At 35.7% G+C, this 17,969-nt stretch overlaps 4 protein-coding genes and 1 long non-coding RNA gene across 12 annotated transcripts; 3 read left to right on the top strand and 2 right to left on the bottom strand.

Moving 5' to 3' along the window:
* The first annotated feature begins 171 nt into the window (after positions 1–171).
* On the top strand, positions 172–2,216 carry Elp5 (Elongator complex protein 5). 2 transcript variants are annotated; one of them, XM_033486891.2, is made up of 3 exons: positions 172–322; positions 398–563; positions 632–2,216. In XM_033486891.2, exons 2-3 carry the CDS (start codon positions 503–505, stop codon positions 1,438–1,440), a joined length of 870 nt encoding a protein of 289 aa, XP_033342782.1. In that variant the 5' UTR covers positions 172–322; positions 398–502; the 3' UTR covers positions 1,441–2,216. The 2 variants fall into 2 exon arrangements, with proteins under 2 accessions (XP_033342782.1, XP_076375071.1); XM_076518956.1 differs by lacking the exon at positions 172–322 and having other exon boundaries at positions 399–573.
* Positions 1,517–6,474, bottom strand: anchor (integral membrane protein GPR155 homolog anchor). 4 transcript variants are annotated; one of them, XM_033486885.2, is made up of 11 exons: positions 6,351–6,474; positions 5,524–5,818; positions 5,149–5,438; positions 4,267–5,078; positions 4,122–4,189; positions 3,906–4,052; positions 3,691–3,830; positions 3,456–3,618; positions 3,166–3,334; positions 2,878–3,064; positions 1,517–2,570 (listed from the first exon to the last, which is right to left on the bottom strand). In XM_033486885.2, exons 2-11 carry the CDS (start codon positions 5,622–5,624, stop codon positions 2,257–2,259), a joined length of 2,391 nt encoding a protein of 796 aa, XP_033342776.2. In that variant the 5' UTR covers positions 5,625–5,818; positions 6,351–6,474; the 3' UTR covers positions 1,517–2,256. The 4 variants fall into 4 exon arrangements, with proteins under 4 accessions (XP_033342776.2, XP_076375067.1, XP_033342772.2 ...); XM_076518952.1 differs by having other exon boundaries at positions 6,346–6,424; XM_033486881.2 differs by having other exon boundaries at positions 5,977–6,387.
* A 528-nt stretch (positions 6,475–7,002) lies between these two features.
* Positions 7,003–10,261, top strand: LOC117229936 (uncharacterized). Its single transcript, XR_004492659.2, has 2 exons — positions 7,003–9,209; positions 10,163–10,261. It is a non-coding gene; the product is annotated as an uncharacterized LOC117229936 (long non-coding RNA).
* A 17-nt stretch (positions 10,262–10,278) lies between these two features.
* On the top strand, positions 10,279–12,244 carry LOC117229934 (uncharacterized; the record flags this gene model as incomplete). The annotated part of the gene is made up of 4 exons (XM_033486896.2): positions 10,279–10,496; positions 10,589–10,778; positions 10,861–11,415; positions 11,498–12,244. Coding segments are annotated over 4 exons (1,143 nt in total), but the record flags the coding sequence as incomplete, so codon positions are not given.
* Positions 12,245–16,840, bottom strand: Mlf (myeloid leukemia factor). Of its 4 annotated transcripts, XM_033486890.2 has the most exons (7): positions 16,555–16,839; positions 15,805–16,000; positions 15,433–15,721; positions 15,147–15,291; positions 14,211–14,306; positions 13,443–13,501; positions 13,024–13,197 (listed from the first exon to the last, which is right to left on the bottom strand). In XM_033486890.2, the coding sequence occupies exons 1-6, from the start codon at positions 16,605–16,607 to the stop codon at positions 13,483–13,485; spliced, it is 798 nt and encodes a 265-aa protein (XP_033342781.1). In that variant the 5' UTR covers positions 16,608–16,839; the 3' UTR covers positions 13,024–13,197; positions 13,443–13,482. The 4 variants fall into 4 exon arrangements, with proteins under 4 accessions (XP_033342779.2, XP_033342780.2, XP_033342781.1 ...); XM_033486888.2 differs by lacking the exon at positions 13,443–13,501 and having other exon boundaries at positions 12,245–13,197; positions 16,555–16,840; XM_033486889.2 differs by lacking the exons at positions 13,443–13,501; positions 14,211–14,306 and having other exon boundaries at positions 12,245–13,197; positions 16,555–16,840.
* Between the last annotated feature and the right edge of the window lie 1,129 nt (positions 16,841–17,969).

The raw sequence follows: 17,969 nt of genomic DNA, 5'->3' as shown, positions 1-17,969 counted from the left end.
GCTCTGTCTTCGGTCACGTTCGCCCAGTATGGCGATCACCGTGCACCGCACCCCTTTTCGGGTCGATCCAACCGCTATCTTGCGACTACAACGGCAACTACATTCTCAAGATCGTCAAAGCCCGTGTTCTGCAGCACCAATCGCTTAACCCTTCTGCCGTTGCGTGCAACAACCTATAGCGGCAACGTAGTTCGTGACTAATCACAATTATTAAACATAAGTTGGGCAATACTTATACGATCAGCGAGTCACTTACAAATCACTGATTTGAAATCAGTGATGCACCGTACAAGATTTTATACCACGAGATGAATTTATTGGAGTAATTAAAAATTTGTATACGTTGTGTCTTAGTACAAGTTAAATAAGTTTTCTTTTAAAAAATTCTGAATTTCAGATGTGCCACAATTTATAGCGATCGTCAACCACTCGTAATTTTATAACTTTCAACAATCGTGTGATTATTGTTGACTTTACTTGTGACGAATTGCAATTTATTGCGATGACGTGCGTCAACACGCTGCCTCTACTAGAAGGCGCGAAATTAACAATTCTTGATGAAGGTGCGAAAAAGTGAGTCAGTTTTACGACAGCGTAGAATGAAATGTTTATCAATTTGTACATTTTTTAGGGGTGGATGCAATGTATGCAAGAAAGTTAATCGCAGGATGGATACAGATGTGGAAAGATCTAGATCCTAGTAAGACATTTGACTTATTGTTGTTCTCTGATCCGAAGTCTACATATAGACACGAACCAGAACCTTTTAGGTCGAGCAATGTACATATTCATGATTATTACACAGTCGACGTAAATCAACTTGATGCCAATACCATTAATGATAAGGACTTTGATACTCTCGAACATATTTTAAAAGCCATGGAGACGAAATCCACCGTGATCATAGATTGCCTGACATCTCTGATATTGTTCGTCGGTTTGTCCAAAGCATTGTGGTTCTTAGAAAAATTAAATAAGGAAGTAGATCTGCAATTAATCTGCATCTATAGACGAGATTTTGTGCAGTGTCAGATTCCTTGCATCGAGGCACTAGGTACCAAATACATGAAAATAGAAAGGTTTCATGGTATACACACAAATGATAATATTAACTATACGGTGGAGATTACGCACCGTAAACCAGGCGGTAAGATTTTAAGACAACAGAAATTGGTAACTCAAGATAGTACTACTTATGAAATTCAATCAGAGAAAGTTGAAACAAACAAAAGATTGGATGCGATATATAAAAATGAGAAACAGAAAGTTGAATCTTCATTTAGGATAGAAATAAGTGAACATGAAATGAAACAGAGAGAAGAAACGGTGCTACCGTATATGATCAATTCGAATCCAACAAACACATCAAAAATTCATTATCAACCAGAGGACATCGATGACATTGATGAAGAAGATCCGGATGATGATTTGTGTATCTAATTCGTGCATGAAATGCATTGATAATTCATCATGGGACATTAATATACAGTCGTCGGATGTATTTATATTTATGCCATTGATATTTTAAGCAGTTATTTATTTTATACTTGTTTTGCATTTTATACAATTTTGTTCAAAGCCACATAGATGTATAATATTTTGTTACTGTAACAACAGCCTCCTAATGAAAAAATCACTTAAAGGATACTTGAAAAGTACAAGTTTTATTAATGCACTGTTCTTTAAAATATATATACTAGTTAGAAATTATCTTCGACGATAGTTCATCTAAAACAGTTTTGTAAAAAAATACAAGTGCTTCAAAGACCTAGTCCCAAAAAGGAGGCTCGAATATCGTGTAAATTCTTAACATTTAAAAATAGAATGTTAAATAGTAATGTCCATCTTTGGCATTTGTTGTAATATAGATATATCACTTTCATCTGCAAGGTCTGATTTTATAATAAAATATATATGACAGATATAATTGTTACACGAGATCAAAATACACCCTCGAATTTCATACAAGAGGATTCAACAAACGTATATATAAATGTGTATATATGCACAACATACAACATAGAAATTCCTTCGTAGATATGTAAAAATTGTTACAGTAAATTAATTTGTTCGATAACGAAAGGAACTAAATAATCTCACATGTACGTACTCGCAATGAATTATTAAATCTGCGTCTAAGACAAAAATAAATATTATAAAAATATTTTACATCATATAACATTCTAAAAAATAAATAAATAAATTTCAAAATGGAACTACTGAAATGAATCTAAAATTCATGAAACCTATTTGGCTTTAGGCGTTAAAAATGTAAAGAATATTCTCATCATTGAAGTGAGAAGTACCATCAATATGTTGTAATACTCTGCTATCTAACAAGCTACGACCGTATCGAACTGCTTCATTTCTATCTTGTGCAATGCCAGCTTCGAGTAGCCAATTAACTAAATCAGTTCCGGTGAAAACACCTTTGTACATCTTTAACATGCGCCTGCGACAGAAGGCAATACGAGCTCGACACTCGGCTAAGTGGCATCGGTTGAATTGTTCCCGGATCATCTTTACCTCTGCGCTTAGCTCATCTTCATGTGGTAACTGCAATTCTTTCCCTAAAAACATTTCATATATACAACATACATTAAACGTGTCAAAAACATGAATTAAGAAGTTGATCCTGTATTTTAGATGACATTTACACATCGTATAAATGACATTAAAATTGATCATGTACATATAAGGTAGCAATAAAAGAGTAAAAGAGTACTGTAGAGCATCCATAAACGGGTGAAAAACAGAAAATTGATATAACATCTACAATAGTTAATTAGAAAACGAATTAAATAATTCAGTATCATAATTCATAATTTTTAACGACTGATATCTTAGTGGAATGAATAGAAAGAATAATGATCCCACCGACACGCCATTCCCGGCACATTTTTCTGAACCAGCAGCCCAGTTTCCCTAGGCCAGGGTCCAAGCCGAAGATAGCAAATGCGATTAATGATTGGCCAAAGTTCAAAGCAACGTCCAAGAATGTCAGTTCCGCGTAAACTCCCGTCAATTGTTCCATAATTAGTGTCCCAATCGATATAGATAAGCCCTGTCGCAGAGTTGTGTAATACTGATTACATTGCAACTACACGATAACACGCGGTTGACAATTGCGCATATTGCCAACGGAAAATTCTGCTGTTTACTTACAATAAACATAGAGCATAGAAGCAAAATGAGAAATACTAGATGTCGAAGTATTTGCGGATCGTCTGCTGCGTCGCGTTCGTTCAGCAGATACAAATCGCAGTCATTAATTTCGTTATTGTTACCTCTGCATACGCCATTCGGACAGCTTTCCGAATATTCACAGCCAATACTGAAATTATGTGGTAAACCTATGAGGTAACAATGCATGTGTCCTCTATACGATACTGTTCGACATAAATATATTTGTTGAACAGTATAATTTACAATTTGCTTATACAAATTGTACTTACATTGGGGTGCTGGAGGTAGGCGAAACTAAATCCTCGACGTCTACTACGCGTCTTTCGGTACTGTCATCTGCGGAATTTTCTATATTGCCTATTAAATTTCTGTAAGACGCTGAGACGTGTTGACGCTGGTATCTCTGTTGTAGAATCAAACACCCCAAGGTCACTACAAAAAAAAAAGATAAAGTTAACAGAAGGTTTTTGACCTTATTTATATTTTCGTCCAGTATCAACATACCTATAAAACAAAATATTAACACGAGGGTAGATGTGGCAGCTTGGGTTCTACCAAGTTGAAAGTTAGGGTTCCTGAAGTCAACTACTATTTGCTTTGGACTTAATGTGCTACACAATGTAATTGCTATTAAAAGTGGAATCCTGCAAGCATATATAACTTGTAACTATGTTGCTACGTTATTTATCGTAAACATAAATTATTATTTCTCAACATACCCCCATGCAACAGGAAAAAACCATTTCTGCATGTTCTTGACAAAGTTCAAAGAACGAGAACTTAGGTACAATAAGGTTGCTGCTATGGCCATTGTCCACATGCGACATGCGTAAACACCAGTGGTTATTAAAATGAATTGGATGTACCTGCGGTAAAATGTAATTTATAATATGCACTGTTCAAATGGGTAAAATGAAGAGTAAGGATTAGATTACCATAAGAGTGACCCATTGCTATGTTCGTCAAGTTTGGTCCAAATGATCACACCTATAGCTGTGGCTAGCTGAAAACGTGAACATCTATATAAAAATGTTTAATGCATATTGTGCGTATTTTAAAGTGAAATACATTGGTACAAACCTGTGCAACTACAATGCACAATGTGCATCGATGAGTAACACATTTATACTTCTTTCTTTTCAATCCTACAAAACAAATTATCAACCATATGCAAACTATTATTGAAGCAATGCTCACATCGAAGGAGAATACATTCAGATGATGTACATAATTTACTGGTGTAACTCCAGCAGAAACTGCATCAATTAATTTCGCTGACACAAACATAAGTGGTGCAGAAATAAATGTACAAGCAACCATTGCTGATGCTATCAAGTCAGTTTCAAGATTGTATCGAAGAGTGAAAATGAATAAAGCTGGAGCTGTTGGTATAGTTCCGTACAAAAACCCGTATGTACTCAGGTCTTGGGTGTCTGTAACATTCTCTCCAGCATCCAACAAAATAATAGATTCTCTTATGACCAATGGAAGCACCAACAGTTTCACAGATATCAATATGCTTGGTATAACCAAAGCAGTGCCCTTCAAATTGTGCACTTTCCCAACCATCATTAAACCAAGCAGAAAAAGTGCACTAGCAGAGAATGCATTGCCAAATACATCTAAAACAGTAGCAAGTACACACGGTATTACATGACTGAAAATAAGATTTCCCACTATTCCAAGTACAGTCATGAGAAGTATTGGATTTAATACAATCCCCTTCATTATAGAGTAAATCATATTTTTGTAGTTTCTATGCTCTTCATTCTGGCGCTTGCCAATTTCCAATAATACAAAACCAATTGGGTTCAAAATAGCTAACGATATAGGTGCCATTAGATAAAGGTATGCAGCATATTCGGGGTGTACTTTTCCATACAATGCAGCAACTAGAAAGATACATTATTAGTAATATAATATTATCAAGAGCATATATACATTATGTCCTACTTTACTTACTCATAGGATAACCTATAGCAAAATCGTTACTCTGAGTGGTAAATATTGCAAACAGTGCAGCACAACCTGGATTGGAGGGTCTTTTAATAGCTAGAGATACAGCAAGAACAACAACAAAAATGCAACTCTTTGCTAGCAGAACCGCGAGTAAGAATTTCCAATTTACTAAAGAGAAGTCAAGTTTTGCTAATGATGTGAAAATTAAGGATGGTAGAGCAAATGTTCCTACAAAGGTGTTCAAGCCATTTCCTTCTATTCTTGTGATGATATCGAATCTTCCAGCAATATATCTATAGAAATAAAACGCTATGATGGTTATGATAATAAAATTAGACTTACAAATTGCTGCATAACACCCGCATAATAAAAATTTACCCGCATAATATAATAGCAAAGCATTGTATTAATGCAAGATACAAGTTATCCATGGGTTCATTTCCCATTTGGGAAAGTTGCATTTCTCCTACAGTTGCCATAATTAATAAACTCACAGTTTAACATTTAACGATTACTCTTCTTTTGTGTAGTTTAATTATATACAATTGTCATCTCACTAATATGATTGTACAATTGTACCGTAACGGACAGTTACAAGAAGTAGCATTACAAAATATTAACTTCATGTCAACTTCATTCTTGCTTCTGCTAATACTGCTTTCACAAATACGACCTGAAAAGTAAAAAAAATATACAATAAACAATGTTCTTGTTAAGGTTAACGATCATATGAAAGTTTAATTCATTCACACAAATAACATTGCGGATGCAGCACTGGATGAATGAATTAAATTCTCATATGATCAACAGGTCAGTATTGTTATTTATTACAAATGTATTATAATATTGAATCATTTGATGTGACAGCTGACATATGTTCGCGTTAGAGACAGTAAAACAAGATATACGACGCTACAGTTTTTATTATCAATCATTAAGGAGTATAAAGCAAATTAATTGCAAGATGAAAGTAATTATCGTGCTACTTATACGAGAACTTCACTTATCGTGAATCACTGCGGACATGACTAGCGTGTTGATTATGTCTTTCGTGCACGATAAGAAATTAAATAAGTACGCACAAGAGACTGCTTGTAATCTTGTCAACAAGATCGCGGCAGTTATCAATAGTATTCAAACGTAGCAAAAATTACTGATATATACAACACTAGGTTCACAAAATATTCAGAATATGTATACCGTACACGTTCTGCATATGTGCAATTTTCAATCTTATCGGGGCGCACGCGACATCGATAATTCTCCGCTGATTCATCCGATTGGTCGCTCTCTCTATCACGTGCCCTCGACGAAACTTGTCAGAGAATAATATTTGAATTTCATATTCGCAACGGACTTGATATTTTTCACCAGTTACTTAATGAAAATGTCTTTAAGAAATCAAAGATTAACAATCGAAAATTTCTTAATAAATTATTGTATAACGATAGCAATTTTAACTGTAAACCAACGAGTTATTTTTAGCAACGTAATTCATAGTAACTTATCTTGAGATTATAAATTCCGATCAAATCAAATATTAAGAATTCAAAGGTCAATTGCGCTATGGATATCAAAAATTAATTTTAATTACATTAAACGTTGCCCAATACTGATGCATACGAAGATAATCCACAAGAATTAAGAATCTGGCCTAAACATTGTGTATTGTGATGTAGGTAATAATAGGTAAAATAAAATAGCGTACAAAATGTTTAACTTGGAAACGATTAAATTTTTAATAAATATTATTCAATAACATCCGTTCGTTACGCGAGCCCGCGACTGTCACGGTCTAATCGGGGTTAAACATTGATTATTGGTCTAAGCGGTAATATCCAGATGGAAATATCCAAATAACAGTTTTTCCAGTTCTGAATAATACGCGATGCATATCAGGTTATATTTAATCAATCGAATGGTCGATACATTCGATACATTCTACAATTTGTTTATTTCACAATTCCGCTCATATGTATATGTGTATAAGAAACGTATTCAACGCGTAAATACATGAGACAACTGCGACGCTGCGCAGAAGAATAAAAAAATATTCTTTATCGTTCGTCGACAAAAAATTTGCTTGGCTGTCCGCACTGATAAGCCAGAATAATCGCATCAATGTTGAAACATATTGGAAAACTACGTTGCAGCAGACTTTGTACTCGGACGCAACGCAAAATAAGTCTTCATCGGATGTTTCAACATCAAACATCCTAAATATTTTGTACTAATACCACTTACAGAAATGTTTAAACATACAGAGAGATTGATGTGAATTTAAGAAGTTTGTTAGAAAACGCAGTTCATTCAGTTAGATCTTGCACGTATACATGCATCCACACGCGTGTGCGTGTGGACACGCGTGTGGATGCTGTACCGCTCACGCACTAGAGAAGTGACAGGTAGAACGTACGTTTACGTCACTGACCTCCATGAATTATAAATTCCTTGCACCTTGCACAACAATTGCAATCTAGAGAGAGTGAGAGAGAGAGAGAGAGAGAGAGAGAGAGAGAGAGAGACGTACTCGACAAATTCTTTCGAACTGATCCGCGCTTAATCTATCGATCGAGAGGTTAGCAGAAACTCATAAACACATCCTGAGAACGAAGCATCTACATATAGGAAGCCCCTGTTACATGCTTCCCTGTTCGTGGATTTATTCATCGCACGTATGATTCATCCGTAACACGAAACTGTTTCCACACAATGCCTCGAATGGAAAGTTCATTCGATAGATAATAAAAAATATCTTTTCGCGTATGTGCGACAGTGCTAAATTATCACTGTGGAAAGGAATAATTATGCCGACTATCTGTAACTGTTTTACAGATAGGAAAACTACATACCGTGCAAACTGTACATATTTTTCTACTTGTTGTAAAACATAGTAAAGCCACAGAAAATGATTGCGCAACAATGCCACGTAGTTATAATTCAATTCAGACAATCTTATTGTTACGAGTCAAATCTGGCCAAATTCCATCGAAACAGTTGGTTTACTTCCAATTTACTTGAATAAATCAAATTACTGCGCCGCAAATTCATTCTAATCGACATATGTACGTACAAATGTATGTATGTATATATACGTGTAGAATTGGTATCAGATCACATTATTATCACGTGGCCGATAGGCAGCGCTTTTAACGCGATTATGTAGTAATTTGCACGTGTATAAGCTTATACGTGAATTAAAGATATCGTGACGTCAATCGATCACTAAGGCGACGCACGGTTCTCGTTATTGCGATAAGATTTTCGTTCCACAAAGGAAAACGAAGTAAAATTCCGTTTCAAGGTCATGTTGAATTAGGTTGTTAGAAAGTCCCAGTCGAAGGAGCATGACGGGCGGCATGCAAGGCCAAAAGGAATCCAGAGTCCAGGTTTATCCAGTTTTTCCTGGAACTCGCATGTAATTGCGTTAGCGTTTCCGTTCGAAGAGAGTCGTTACTCATCATGACGTACTTCAAGCCAGACGATGCTGACGTAAGGCTTCGATAGCCGAACAGCTGGAAAACGGTTCAATTTCCAGAGGCGCGTTTACGCCCAGCCAATCGCATTATAGAAGATTATGGTCCCTGATGCATCCTGATGTTCCTTCAAAATATTACATATGTATTGTACAGAAGTATTTGCCAACGAAGAATCGTTTCGAATGCGTCTCGAATCGAATCTTCGAATTTTTCTAATTTTTATCGAATAGAGCTAACAATAAGAATAAGACAATCGTCGGATGTAACACGAGAAAGCAGTCACAGCAGTAGGCTCACCTAACATTAAATAAAGAGAGGAGATCGGTTTCCTGGTTTACATTTACAAAGGAAAAAAGAAACGTGCGCGATCTGCGTCTTCTAAACTTTGCATGGAGGATGGCGGTCACGTGGCGACCTATCGAAGACTGACGCGCTGCAGGAGGGGGAAGGGCGATAGACTCTGAACATATATAATCTTCCCGCTCGCGTTCCACCACCCAGTTCCACTCGGACTTCGGACACGTGAATTGTGCCAAGCTTTCAAGGAGGGAAAGTTTTTGTTTGTTTGGTGTGCTCATTGTATGGGTAAGCTGCACACGAATTTTCTGCTTTTCCGCTCTTCTCTTTAGCCATGACAAATGATTCTAATGTCCGTCCGTGGGCGAAATACCCGATGGGTGACTGTAATTCGTCCCTTCATAAACATTCAACATTCTCTGCGTATGATTTAAATAGGACAATATCCTTTTTATTCCGAATGCGCGTATTTGTTCATTGAGTTAGAATAATTGATGACGTAACGAACGACACCCACAAAATTTGATGATATATACGCAATGCTTAGGGTAGATCGAGTCGAGGATGCGCGCAGCAAAACGTAAACAAATGTTCATATTGTTTCGTTAATATCATTCGTATTTGACAATTTAATTTGTTTCGTAATAATTGCTAATGCTGTTAAGGCTTTTAAATATCTTGTTTTCCCACTATTTTTCACGAAACCGTTTGCAATTTGTTTGTGTCGCTCTTATGACAGTTTTAAAGGGCAAAATGATAGGAAACGGATATGTTTATATTTTATAACGCTCGAATACGTTAACAGGATTGGCAATTGTATTCATTCGAATTAGTTTACAAGGCGAATTGTGTAAATGAAAAATTAGTAACATAGTGCGACGAAGGTCGCACTAGACACGTGGCTTGCTATATATTTATTTGGTCGTGCATTGATTCACGCCACGTATACATACCGTCGCCATGTTGGACACCAAACCAACGACAAAACCGATCTCTGCGCTTATTTCGCAAATTTTATCGTACGGGACGGTGCTGATTCGTGTTCTCAAATAGCAGTGGACTTCCGGTAAATTAATCTAACGTCTGAAGTAGTGATTATCGAATGTAGAGCTCTAATTCTACTTATCAGGAGACGTTAAGTCTTAGTGATAAGGATCTATTGATAACGTATCATTACAGTAATACTCCGTGGTTTTCAAAGGGTACTTGAACGTATTTTTAGAGATATATTCGTTTTACAGAGCGAGAGAAGAGTATAAAACACGGAGAGAGCCCTGTGGAGCCAACAAGCAGCTGCAGGGATGAGCATGGCTTTGTGCCAATGGTTGGCCGTTGGGGAAGCGAATGGCCAAGTTGACTCGGAACGGCAGATATATGGTGCCAGCCACAGGGGCAGGCACGCGGGCCCTGGATCAGGGGTGTGCCGCTACCCCTGCCGGTGTGGGCCCATTACGAGTCACCAGCCCTGACCGTGTCAACGGTCGAACTGTATGAGGAACTAGCAGGCAGCGTTGAATTAGAAACTCAACACCTACTGCGTGAGCTTCGCTACGATACCATTGGCAACTTCCTAAAGTAATTATACTACCAACTGGGGTAACTTTGGCTTTCGTAAATTATTTTTTAAATACATTGTCCCGTAACACATTTTGTTTAACAATTATTAGGTTCTACAAGGACTATGTTGCAAGCGGTGAAAATGTGTTGGAAAGATTTTATCGCAAATATCAACCACTCATAACTACAGAACATCATACATGTGTGGGTCTAGGATTCGAGTTACTACACCGGTTGAGGGGTTTAAATAAAAGATTTCCTGGTATATCAAGTGGCCTCTATTTGGTGTCCTGTGAGGAGGTATGTTAGATAAGATCGCTTATGTATCGCGTATATTCAACGATGAAAGAAATGTTTAACTGAAGGAAACGTTTATTTTCAGACTATTTGCAACGTTGCTAGTTATGTCGGTGGACCACCTGCTGCGGACAGCGGCGAGAAAGAACATGTCCTAGTGTGCCTAAAGATTGAAATAAACGGACGACGGGGTGTTATGCTTCTCGACCCTGGATATCACGTAGCTCGAGTTATTACTGTAATGGAAGATAAGTTATACCCGCATACAGGTTGGTTCATTCAGTCGGACGAACCAAATTGTAAGAGAGAGTACAACTATTTTCTGTGTGCTAATGATCCCGATTACGTTGAATGGCACGAGAGAAAAATCTGCGTGGATGCTTTGGAAAGAACACAAGTTGCTCTTATATACATAGCAAGGCCATATTTAACTGCTATCGATGTTACAGAACGTAGAAATCTGGTTTATAATTTCAGAAGTCTCCTTGCAAGAGACACGAAAGGCCATGTTACCGCCGGCGTGTATTTCCCTGTTGTACTAGACATGAACAATGCACAGACTTTTACAATTTTTTATCAGACTAATAATGGTAAAAAACGGGTCAAAATGGCATTTAGTAAATTCTACGGTTCACCAAAAGTAAATGTCCATCCGTTTACTTTATGAATTGTTTTATGCACGTGTGGTTATTCGTTTATAAACGATAAAATACTTGTTTCAGATTGATCTCAACGCCGAAGAGAAGGAAATTCTTGGAGAGTGTGCTAGGCAATTAAATTTGCAACATGAAACGTTGGAAGATCTACTCTCTGCTCTTGCTGTAGTCATGAGCGATTCAGCCTTTGTGGCGCAACTTCTGGCTATCAACACAAGAATATCTACTTTAGCAGAAGACAATTAACAGACGCCAATTCACCCTGAGAGGTGTAAACAAGATAAAACATATTATCGTTTTGCTGGCTTTCCTCTTACTTTCATTTTTCTTTTATTTATTACCATGTTAATGGTTTATCATTACGTATTGGAAAGGTTAATTTTATTCTTGTTATTATATAGAGCTTGATATTTTTAAGAGGAGTCTTAATAAAAATATATTGTATTTTCCGCAATAGTATTGGTTCGAATGAAAATGTTAGTAAGGTATATACTTATAATTTTTTGGGGAATTGTTAATATTCAATAACGTTTTACATCATTTATAAATTGTTTTTATTATCATTTGCATATATTAATTAGCGTTTAGTGTGAAGCTTTAGGAGCTACTGGGTACTCCACGTTTTTTATCAAAACAGCCACAAATAAGGCTAAATTAATTTATCGCTTATATAGAAGTTCATTGAGACTTGATTGTATTAGGGACACTTCGTATTCGATTGTTTTATTATTATTACTATTATTAAGTTTGGGTTTTGAATTATGCTACATCTATTTTTTGTATTTGAATGAACATTGACAAAGGGAAACAATATTATGTAGTTGCTAATTTATTGATAAATACACTACCCCAAAATATGTTCCTTCTTATATTTGGCATTGTTGAATACACTCTTGAAGAACGCATGTTAGATTAAATATATTTTCTGTACCGGAAACAAAAAGAAATACAACGAATAATTTGAGATTGTTTGAACATAACCACGGACAATAAGTCTTCTACAAAAATAAAATACTTCGAATCCCAGCAGGCAATACTTCAACAATTATTTGAACCATACACAAATTATTGTATCGAGATTTGTTTACTTATGAACTAAATTTTCGGAAAAACAATAATCAATCAACAGTCCTTTGACCATCTGTGTACGTGTTCAAAGCAACATAATATACTTTTTACCCATTCCTACTCTCATACTTTCCATTCAACATCCTTATATGTTATCCTACAGAATCTCTACATATAGTTATATTTTATTACTCACATAGATGCTAATAGTACCTCTATGTGTAAAATGGAAAGTAACTGCAGTGAACCTCGGTAAACAAACATTACATTTTAAATAACAATTAAATTATCACTATCGTCTCAAAAACGCTAAAAAAGCATGTCAAAATGTATAAGAAAATGTTATGAAATACTTGTTTTACGGATTATGTAGTTTTATAGATAGAATTAATCATTCTTTTGCATGTTTTCATTGGCCTCTACTTTAAACGACGATGTTACCAAAGTTCTGCAGTGTTGCCAGAATATAATTTAAATGATTTTAGCAGAAGATCTAAATATTACTATCGGATACTGCGTGACGCTTCTTGCTAACTTTTACATCCGGTGTATGTTCACGTTTTCGATTTCCTGTTACGCTTGGAGCAGATGTTGATGATGATGCTGCTGCTGTTGCTGTTGCTGCTGCTGCTCCTGCTACTATTGCTGCTGTTGGTTTAGCTGTGTCAGTGGGCTTGCCACGACCAGATGTATCGGAACTGTGAACAGTTAATGTTAAAAATCAGTATCCATTATTTGCCTTGTAATCGAACAAATATAAAGAAGGAATTGCCCTGTTGTTACGTAATTAGTCCATGTGTAAACAAAATTCAAAAAGTATTTTATAAATGGTAGCACATTTTAATTCGATAAAAAAAACTAGTTAAATTACATGATAGACACACATCAGTATATTAAATAACGTTGAGTAAAAGTAACTTGAAATTAATTGCAACGTACTTACGTTGCAAAAGTGTCACCATTGTATACTTGTGTTACTTTATTTAATATTTGCGGCTGTACCTGTAATACACAATATGGTATATTCCATACCAGTGTCTTCTGCTACATTATACGAATAACGTAAGATAAATAATAAATTGTCAAATAAATGCAGCCATCGATTCCTCTGTACCCGATGTACACACAGAGGCAACATTGATATAACAACAAAATAATTTAAAAGAAATACCAAAAAAGTAAAAATAGATTTAGACAGCCACAAAACTAATAGACCTATCCAGTAATTGAACATGCAGCAAATAAAGCCCATAAATTTTACCAATATGTACCAATACCATATACTATGTACTACATTACAATTGCAAACTCGAACTTGATGAATTGCATGTACCTAATTTATTATTGAACATATTATCACCTTTACTATGCAGAATGTTAGTAAAGTCACATCGAACAGAGCATCCAAAAATATTTCTGTTGCTTTTGAAGATGGGACAAAATGTCTCCAAGATCATTTGAAGGTCATCGATATAATAGTGCTATTATATACTGTAGAGATCGTAGCATGGTAACTGTATTCGAAACGACTTCAATGACATAGGATATTATGATCTTGAATCCAGGAATACATTTTCTTCTATCTCCAATAGTAATAGAAATTGCTAGATGTTCCGTTTTACGTGATTCATCCTATATAAACACATGGACGTTCACTAAACTGTTGATTGGTAATTTATTTATTGAATAAAGTTGTGAATATCAGACTTACCTCAAAGGAAGAGGAGTGTTGTGTGTTTTAGATGTATGTGAAGGTCTAATACTACGTCTGGAAGAAGGTACCCATCTCGAAGAATTAGAGTATCGACTATGAAAGCATATAATAAGCACATCAATACCATGGAAAGAAAATTATAATAATAATAGAAAATAAAATAGGAACCACTAAAAGCTGTTTGCAACTTCCGATAATACGTATCGTTAACATGCAAGTAAACAAAGAAAAGCAAGTACAACATTATGTGATTTATTATCGTTTTATTTATACCTCTTATAATTTGGACGTTCTTTTATACAGCTGAACATAAAGTAGCATTTGTTGACTCTTCGTGTATTGTTTCAATATGGAATGGCTAATTTATTATCATAATGATGTACATACAAATAAATGTTAAATGAGCGAGAGATTCAAAGAACCGAAATGTACCGAATATTATTTGGAGAATGTAAATATCACCAGGATAGAATAATGCAAATGCAGCTAGTGGACATGCTACACAGAAAATAAATATAGAGTCATGCATTATTTTATTCTAATGCTTGGTACAAAATTTTGATAGGAAATGCTCGAAGTGAGGTAGAAGTAACAGCGTGATGTGATCCCGTTTCTCCCTTCACTTTTTTTTACTGGCACGCCTTCTGGATTTCTTAAACCCGCTGTGTAAATTCGAATTCGTCAGTGATGTTCTTATACAGATTTACATCTACATTTAATATGCTATCACTTTACCAAAATAAGTAATTCTATATGTATAATCTTGCATGCTTACTTTATAGTTGCATGCTGCATGCATTAGAAGTATGTAGAATGATCCTCATTTTTTGTAATTTAAATAAACTTATAGTTTTCTTTAAAAGATCCTACCTTCAATATATACTCTCTGAAGCGTTTCTTTGTTATATAAAAATATAAAATTAGGGAACCAACCTTCCTCCAGATGGATCAGGCAAAGCAAGTTGTCGATGGTCCGGGCGGCTTCTGTGACCATGATTGCCATAATGAGAATTGCCAATAGATCCAACTGCATTGCGAGTACGTGATTCCCATTCGTTATTGAAACTCTCTGCTTCCTCTAGAAAATAATATTTACAATTTAGTTTCTCAAAAAAAAAAAAAAAGAGAAAGGAACTCATAGCAACGATAATGCTCAACAAATTTCGATACTTTTCTTTTTTGGTACTGGTCAGGTTCAACGTATATAAAAGTAGCACACCTTCGTCAAGATTGATAAACTCTTGACGTTCCTCTTGGTCACCATTATGAACATTATGTTCACGCTCCAGAATGTGTGCTCTCTCTCCAATGTGATGACCAATGGCCATTTTCTTGACTCCAGTACGAGAATCAGAAACTGTTTTCTTCGTTTCTTTCACCCCACCAGGAGCAGTTGTTGTTGACATGGTTTCCTGGTATACTTGTGGACGACCATCTGGACCATTAGCCATGGTCATCACAGATCTAGTAGTGAAAGAATGGCAATTTCCACCTTGGGCCACATTATCCTATACATAAAGAAAATAAAAATGATTTTATGATCATTTTGAATACAAATGATTAAGCAATATATAGATATTAAATTACTAACAAAGTCTCTAAATACTGTGTTCATATTGAATGATGGCATTAGAGGAAATCCAAATGGCATCATCTGGAGATTACTTTGAGGGTGTCTAGCCCCATGTCCACCATTTGTAATGGCATTCTGTCCCATCATACCAAATGGGTCACTAAATATTGAATTCATCATGTCATTCATCTGTCTCATAGATCTCATTTGAGAACTGAAATAAAAAATTAATAACAATTTTAATTTACTTCATTTACTTGTAACAGAATTTCAATCGTGTACCAAAGTTCAATTAATTGGATTAATTAAATGAGGGTTATAAAAAAAAGGAGTAAAGGAGGAGGAACTAAAACAAAATTTAATTACTATGGCAACTACGATTCAATACGAAATTTAAATGATTTTTAACCGCTCAATTGTTCAAATCTTTTAAATCGATCCTATGAAAAGATTTTTTATTAATAAACTCATTTGCAGATTTTGTTACTTTTACTTCCGTTTCGAATAAAAGTGACAAATGTGTCACGCAACTCTAACATATTTAGGAGTTGCGACAGTTGAGGCAATGTGCTGGAAAAACACTTTGGTAACAATTTTTTGTTCCAAACGTTTACCTGCCCTTAGTAATTACGTGCGACCATTGCAACGTATTGCAGAAACGTATAATTTGCAAATATGTTCGAGTAAAAGCGATGAATATTTCAACGAAAATTATTGGTTGTACATGGCATGCGAATAGAGACTAAAAGTGATTTTGTTTGAACTTACCCAAAAAAAGGATCGTCGTCGAGATCACCCATCAGTGATCCGAACAAGGACATTTTGGAAAACAGTCGATCTGGTACTGTTTCTACAGAAAAAAATGTACAATCGGCAGGAGAGAATCAAGAAATTGCTAATACTTCGTCGATCGAGACGTCCGTTTCTGCAACGATATTCTCTTCTAGAACACCTTCGAAATTTCTGGATGGCACGTAAACGTAAACGAAATATCTAATAACGTCTACCTCGGCCGTTTATCTACCTTAAAACGAACACGAACCAAATAGTATGCGAATAGTTGACGAACCTCTTTCTGGAATGTCACCAGGTAAAACGGAGACTCTCTCTTAAGTTTCGATATTCGATGGTGTACAAACAAGAAACTACCACGTAAAATTTATTATAAAAGAGAAAGGCTTAAATTACATTTTAGTATCTTTGTTCTTAATGATCAAAAATTGCTGAATTTTTCCGAAGCGATATATGCAAATGTCAACGTTACTTTTTCCAAATTGTTGCTGTACTGTGCGGAACTGGAGGGTGAGTGAAACGTGCAATTAAAAAGTCGTTTAGTCAACCAATCATCTGCAAGGAGACTTCTGTACAGACCTAATTCTGTACAGTGTATGGTACATAAAATCTTAAAATAGCGCTTAGAACATTTATACCTATATATGCTCTAAGAAATAGCGTCATTTCACGTATGTAGTAGTAAACCGTTCAAATTATTGAGTAACGTGACCAACGGAGAAAAATAAGGACCGCCGTCCCTCAGATCTGTGTCAAATCCGTACGATAGTGGAGCCTCTTTTGGCAGAATCTCGAAGCTTCGACTAGAGGTTCATACAGCGCCTACGTATCTAGTGTCAAAACGCTTTTACCAACAGTCGATTTTGGCTTCTCTTATGTGAAAAATGGCAAGAATCATTTGTTCCTGATTCTTATCAATGTTCTAATTACTTGCACGAATAATTAAGAACCTGTATAGCAAGTAGATTAGGCGTTTTTACAAAAATATAACTGCAATTTTCACAGTGGGATACATTTACGGGTGTAAGTAATTTTTGAAACGGTAGAATACATAAATTCGTTTATAACAGTCTTGTTCGCGGCGTTTGAATATAGTTAAATGCATTGGAATAATTGACGTCACGGTCGGATAATGGTCGTAAAAATTAGAAGATCCCATGATCTTTAGTAATGAACCGACAAAACTGGTAGACAGTATATATAGCCAGCTCTTTGACTTCCAGATGTTCAGCTAATTGTGTATTGGTCAATAGAGAGAGCACGATCAGTCAATTAATACTGCAGATTTGTTGATCTTCGCAACGCTGTTGACGGAGATGCGTCAGATGACCCGATGGATAAAGTTCAATTAATATCGCAAAGACAACTTTACCAAGGGATAAAACACATTA

The sequence above is a fragment of the Megalopta genalis genome, chromosome 2 (genome assembly GCF_051020955.1).
Source record: "Megalopta genalis isolate 19385.01 chromosome 2, iyMegGena1_principal, whole genome shotgun sequence".
NCBI lineage: Eukaryota > Metazoa > Arthropoda > Insecta > Hymenoptera > Halictidae > Megalopta > Megalopta genalis.
Note: the sequence above shows the minus strand (reverse complement) of the source record. Positions and strands in the feature narration are given on the sequence as shown.

Excerpts from the sequence above, each read along its gene's own strand:
- Elp5 (XM_033486891.2), top strand. The coding sequence starts at position 503 with ATGACGTGCGTCAACACGCTGCCTCTACTAGAAGGCGCGAAATTAACA. Across the intron at positions 564-631 it reads ATTAACAATTCTTGATGAAG|GGGTGGATGCAATGTATGCA; the intron begins GTGCGAAAAAGT and ends TACATTTTTTAG.
- anchor (XM_033486885.2), bottom strand. The coding sequence starts at position 5,624 with ATGGCAACTGTAGGAGAAATGCAACTTTCCCAAATGGGAAATGAACCC. Across the intron at positions 5,079-5,148 it reads TGCTATAGGTTATCCTATGA|TTGCTGCATTGTATGGAAAA; the intron begins GTAAGTAAAGTA and ends GTATCTTTCTAG. Across the intron at positions 3,065-3,165 it reads TTCTATGCTCTATGTTTATT|GGCTTATCTATATCGATTGG; the intron begins GTAAGTAAACAG and ends ACTCTGCGACAG.
- Mlf (XM_033486888.2), bottom strand. The coding sequence starts at position 16,607 with ATGTCCTTGTTCGGATCACTGATGGGTGATCTCGACGACGATCCTTTT. Across the intron at positions 15,292-15,432 it reads GTTTATCAATCTTGACGAAG|AGGAAGCAGAGAGTTTCAAT; the intron begins GTGTGCTACTTT and ends ATTATTTTCTAG. Across the intron at positions 14,307-15,146 it reads CCTGATCCATCTGGAGGAAG|TCGATACTCTAATTCTTCGA; the intron begins GTTGGTTCCCTA and ends ATGCTTTCATAG.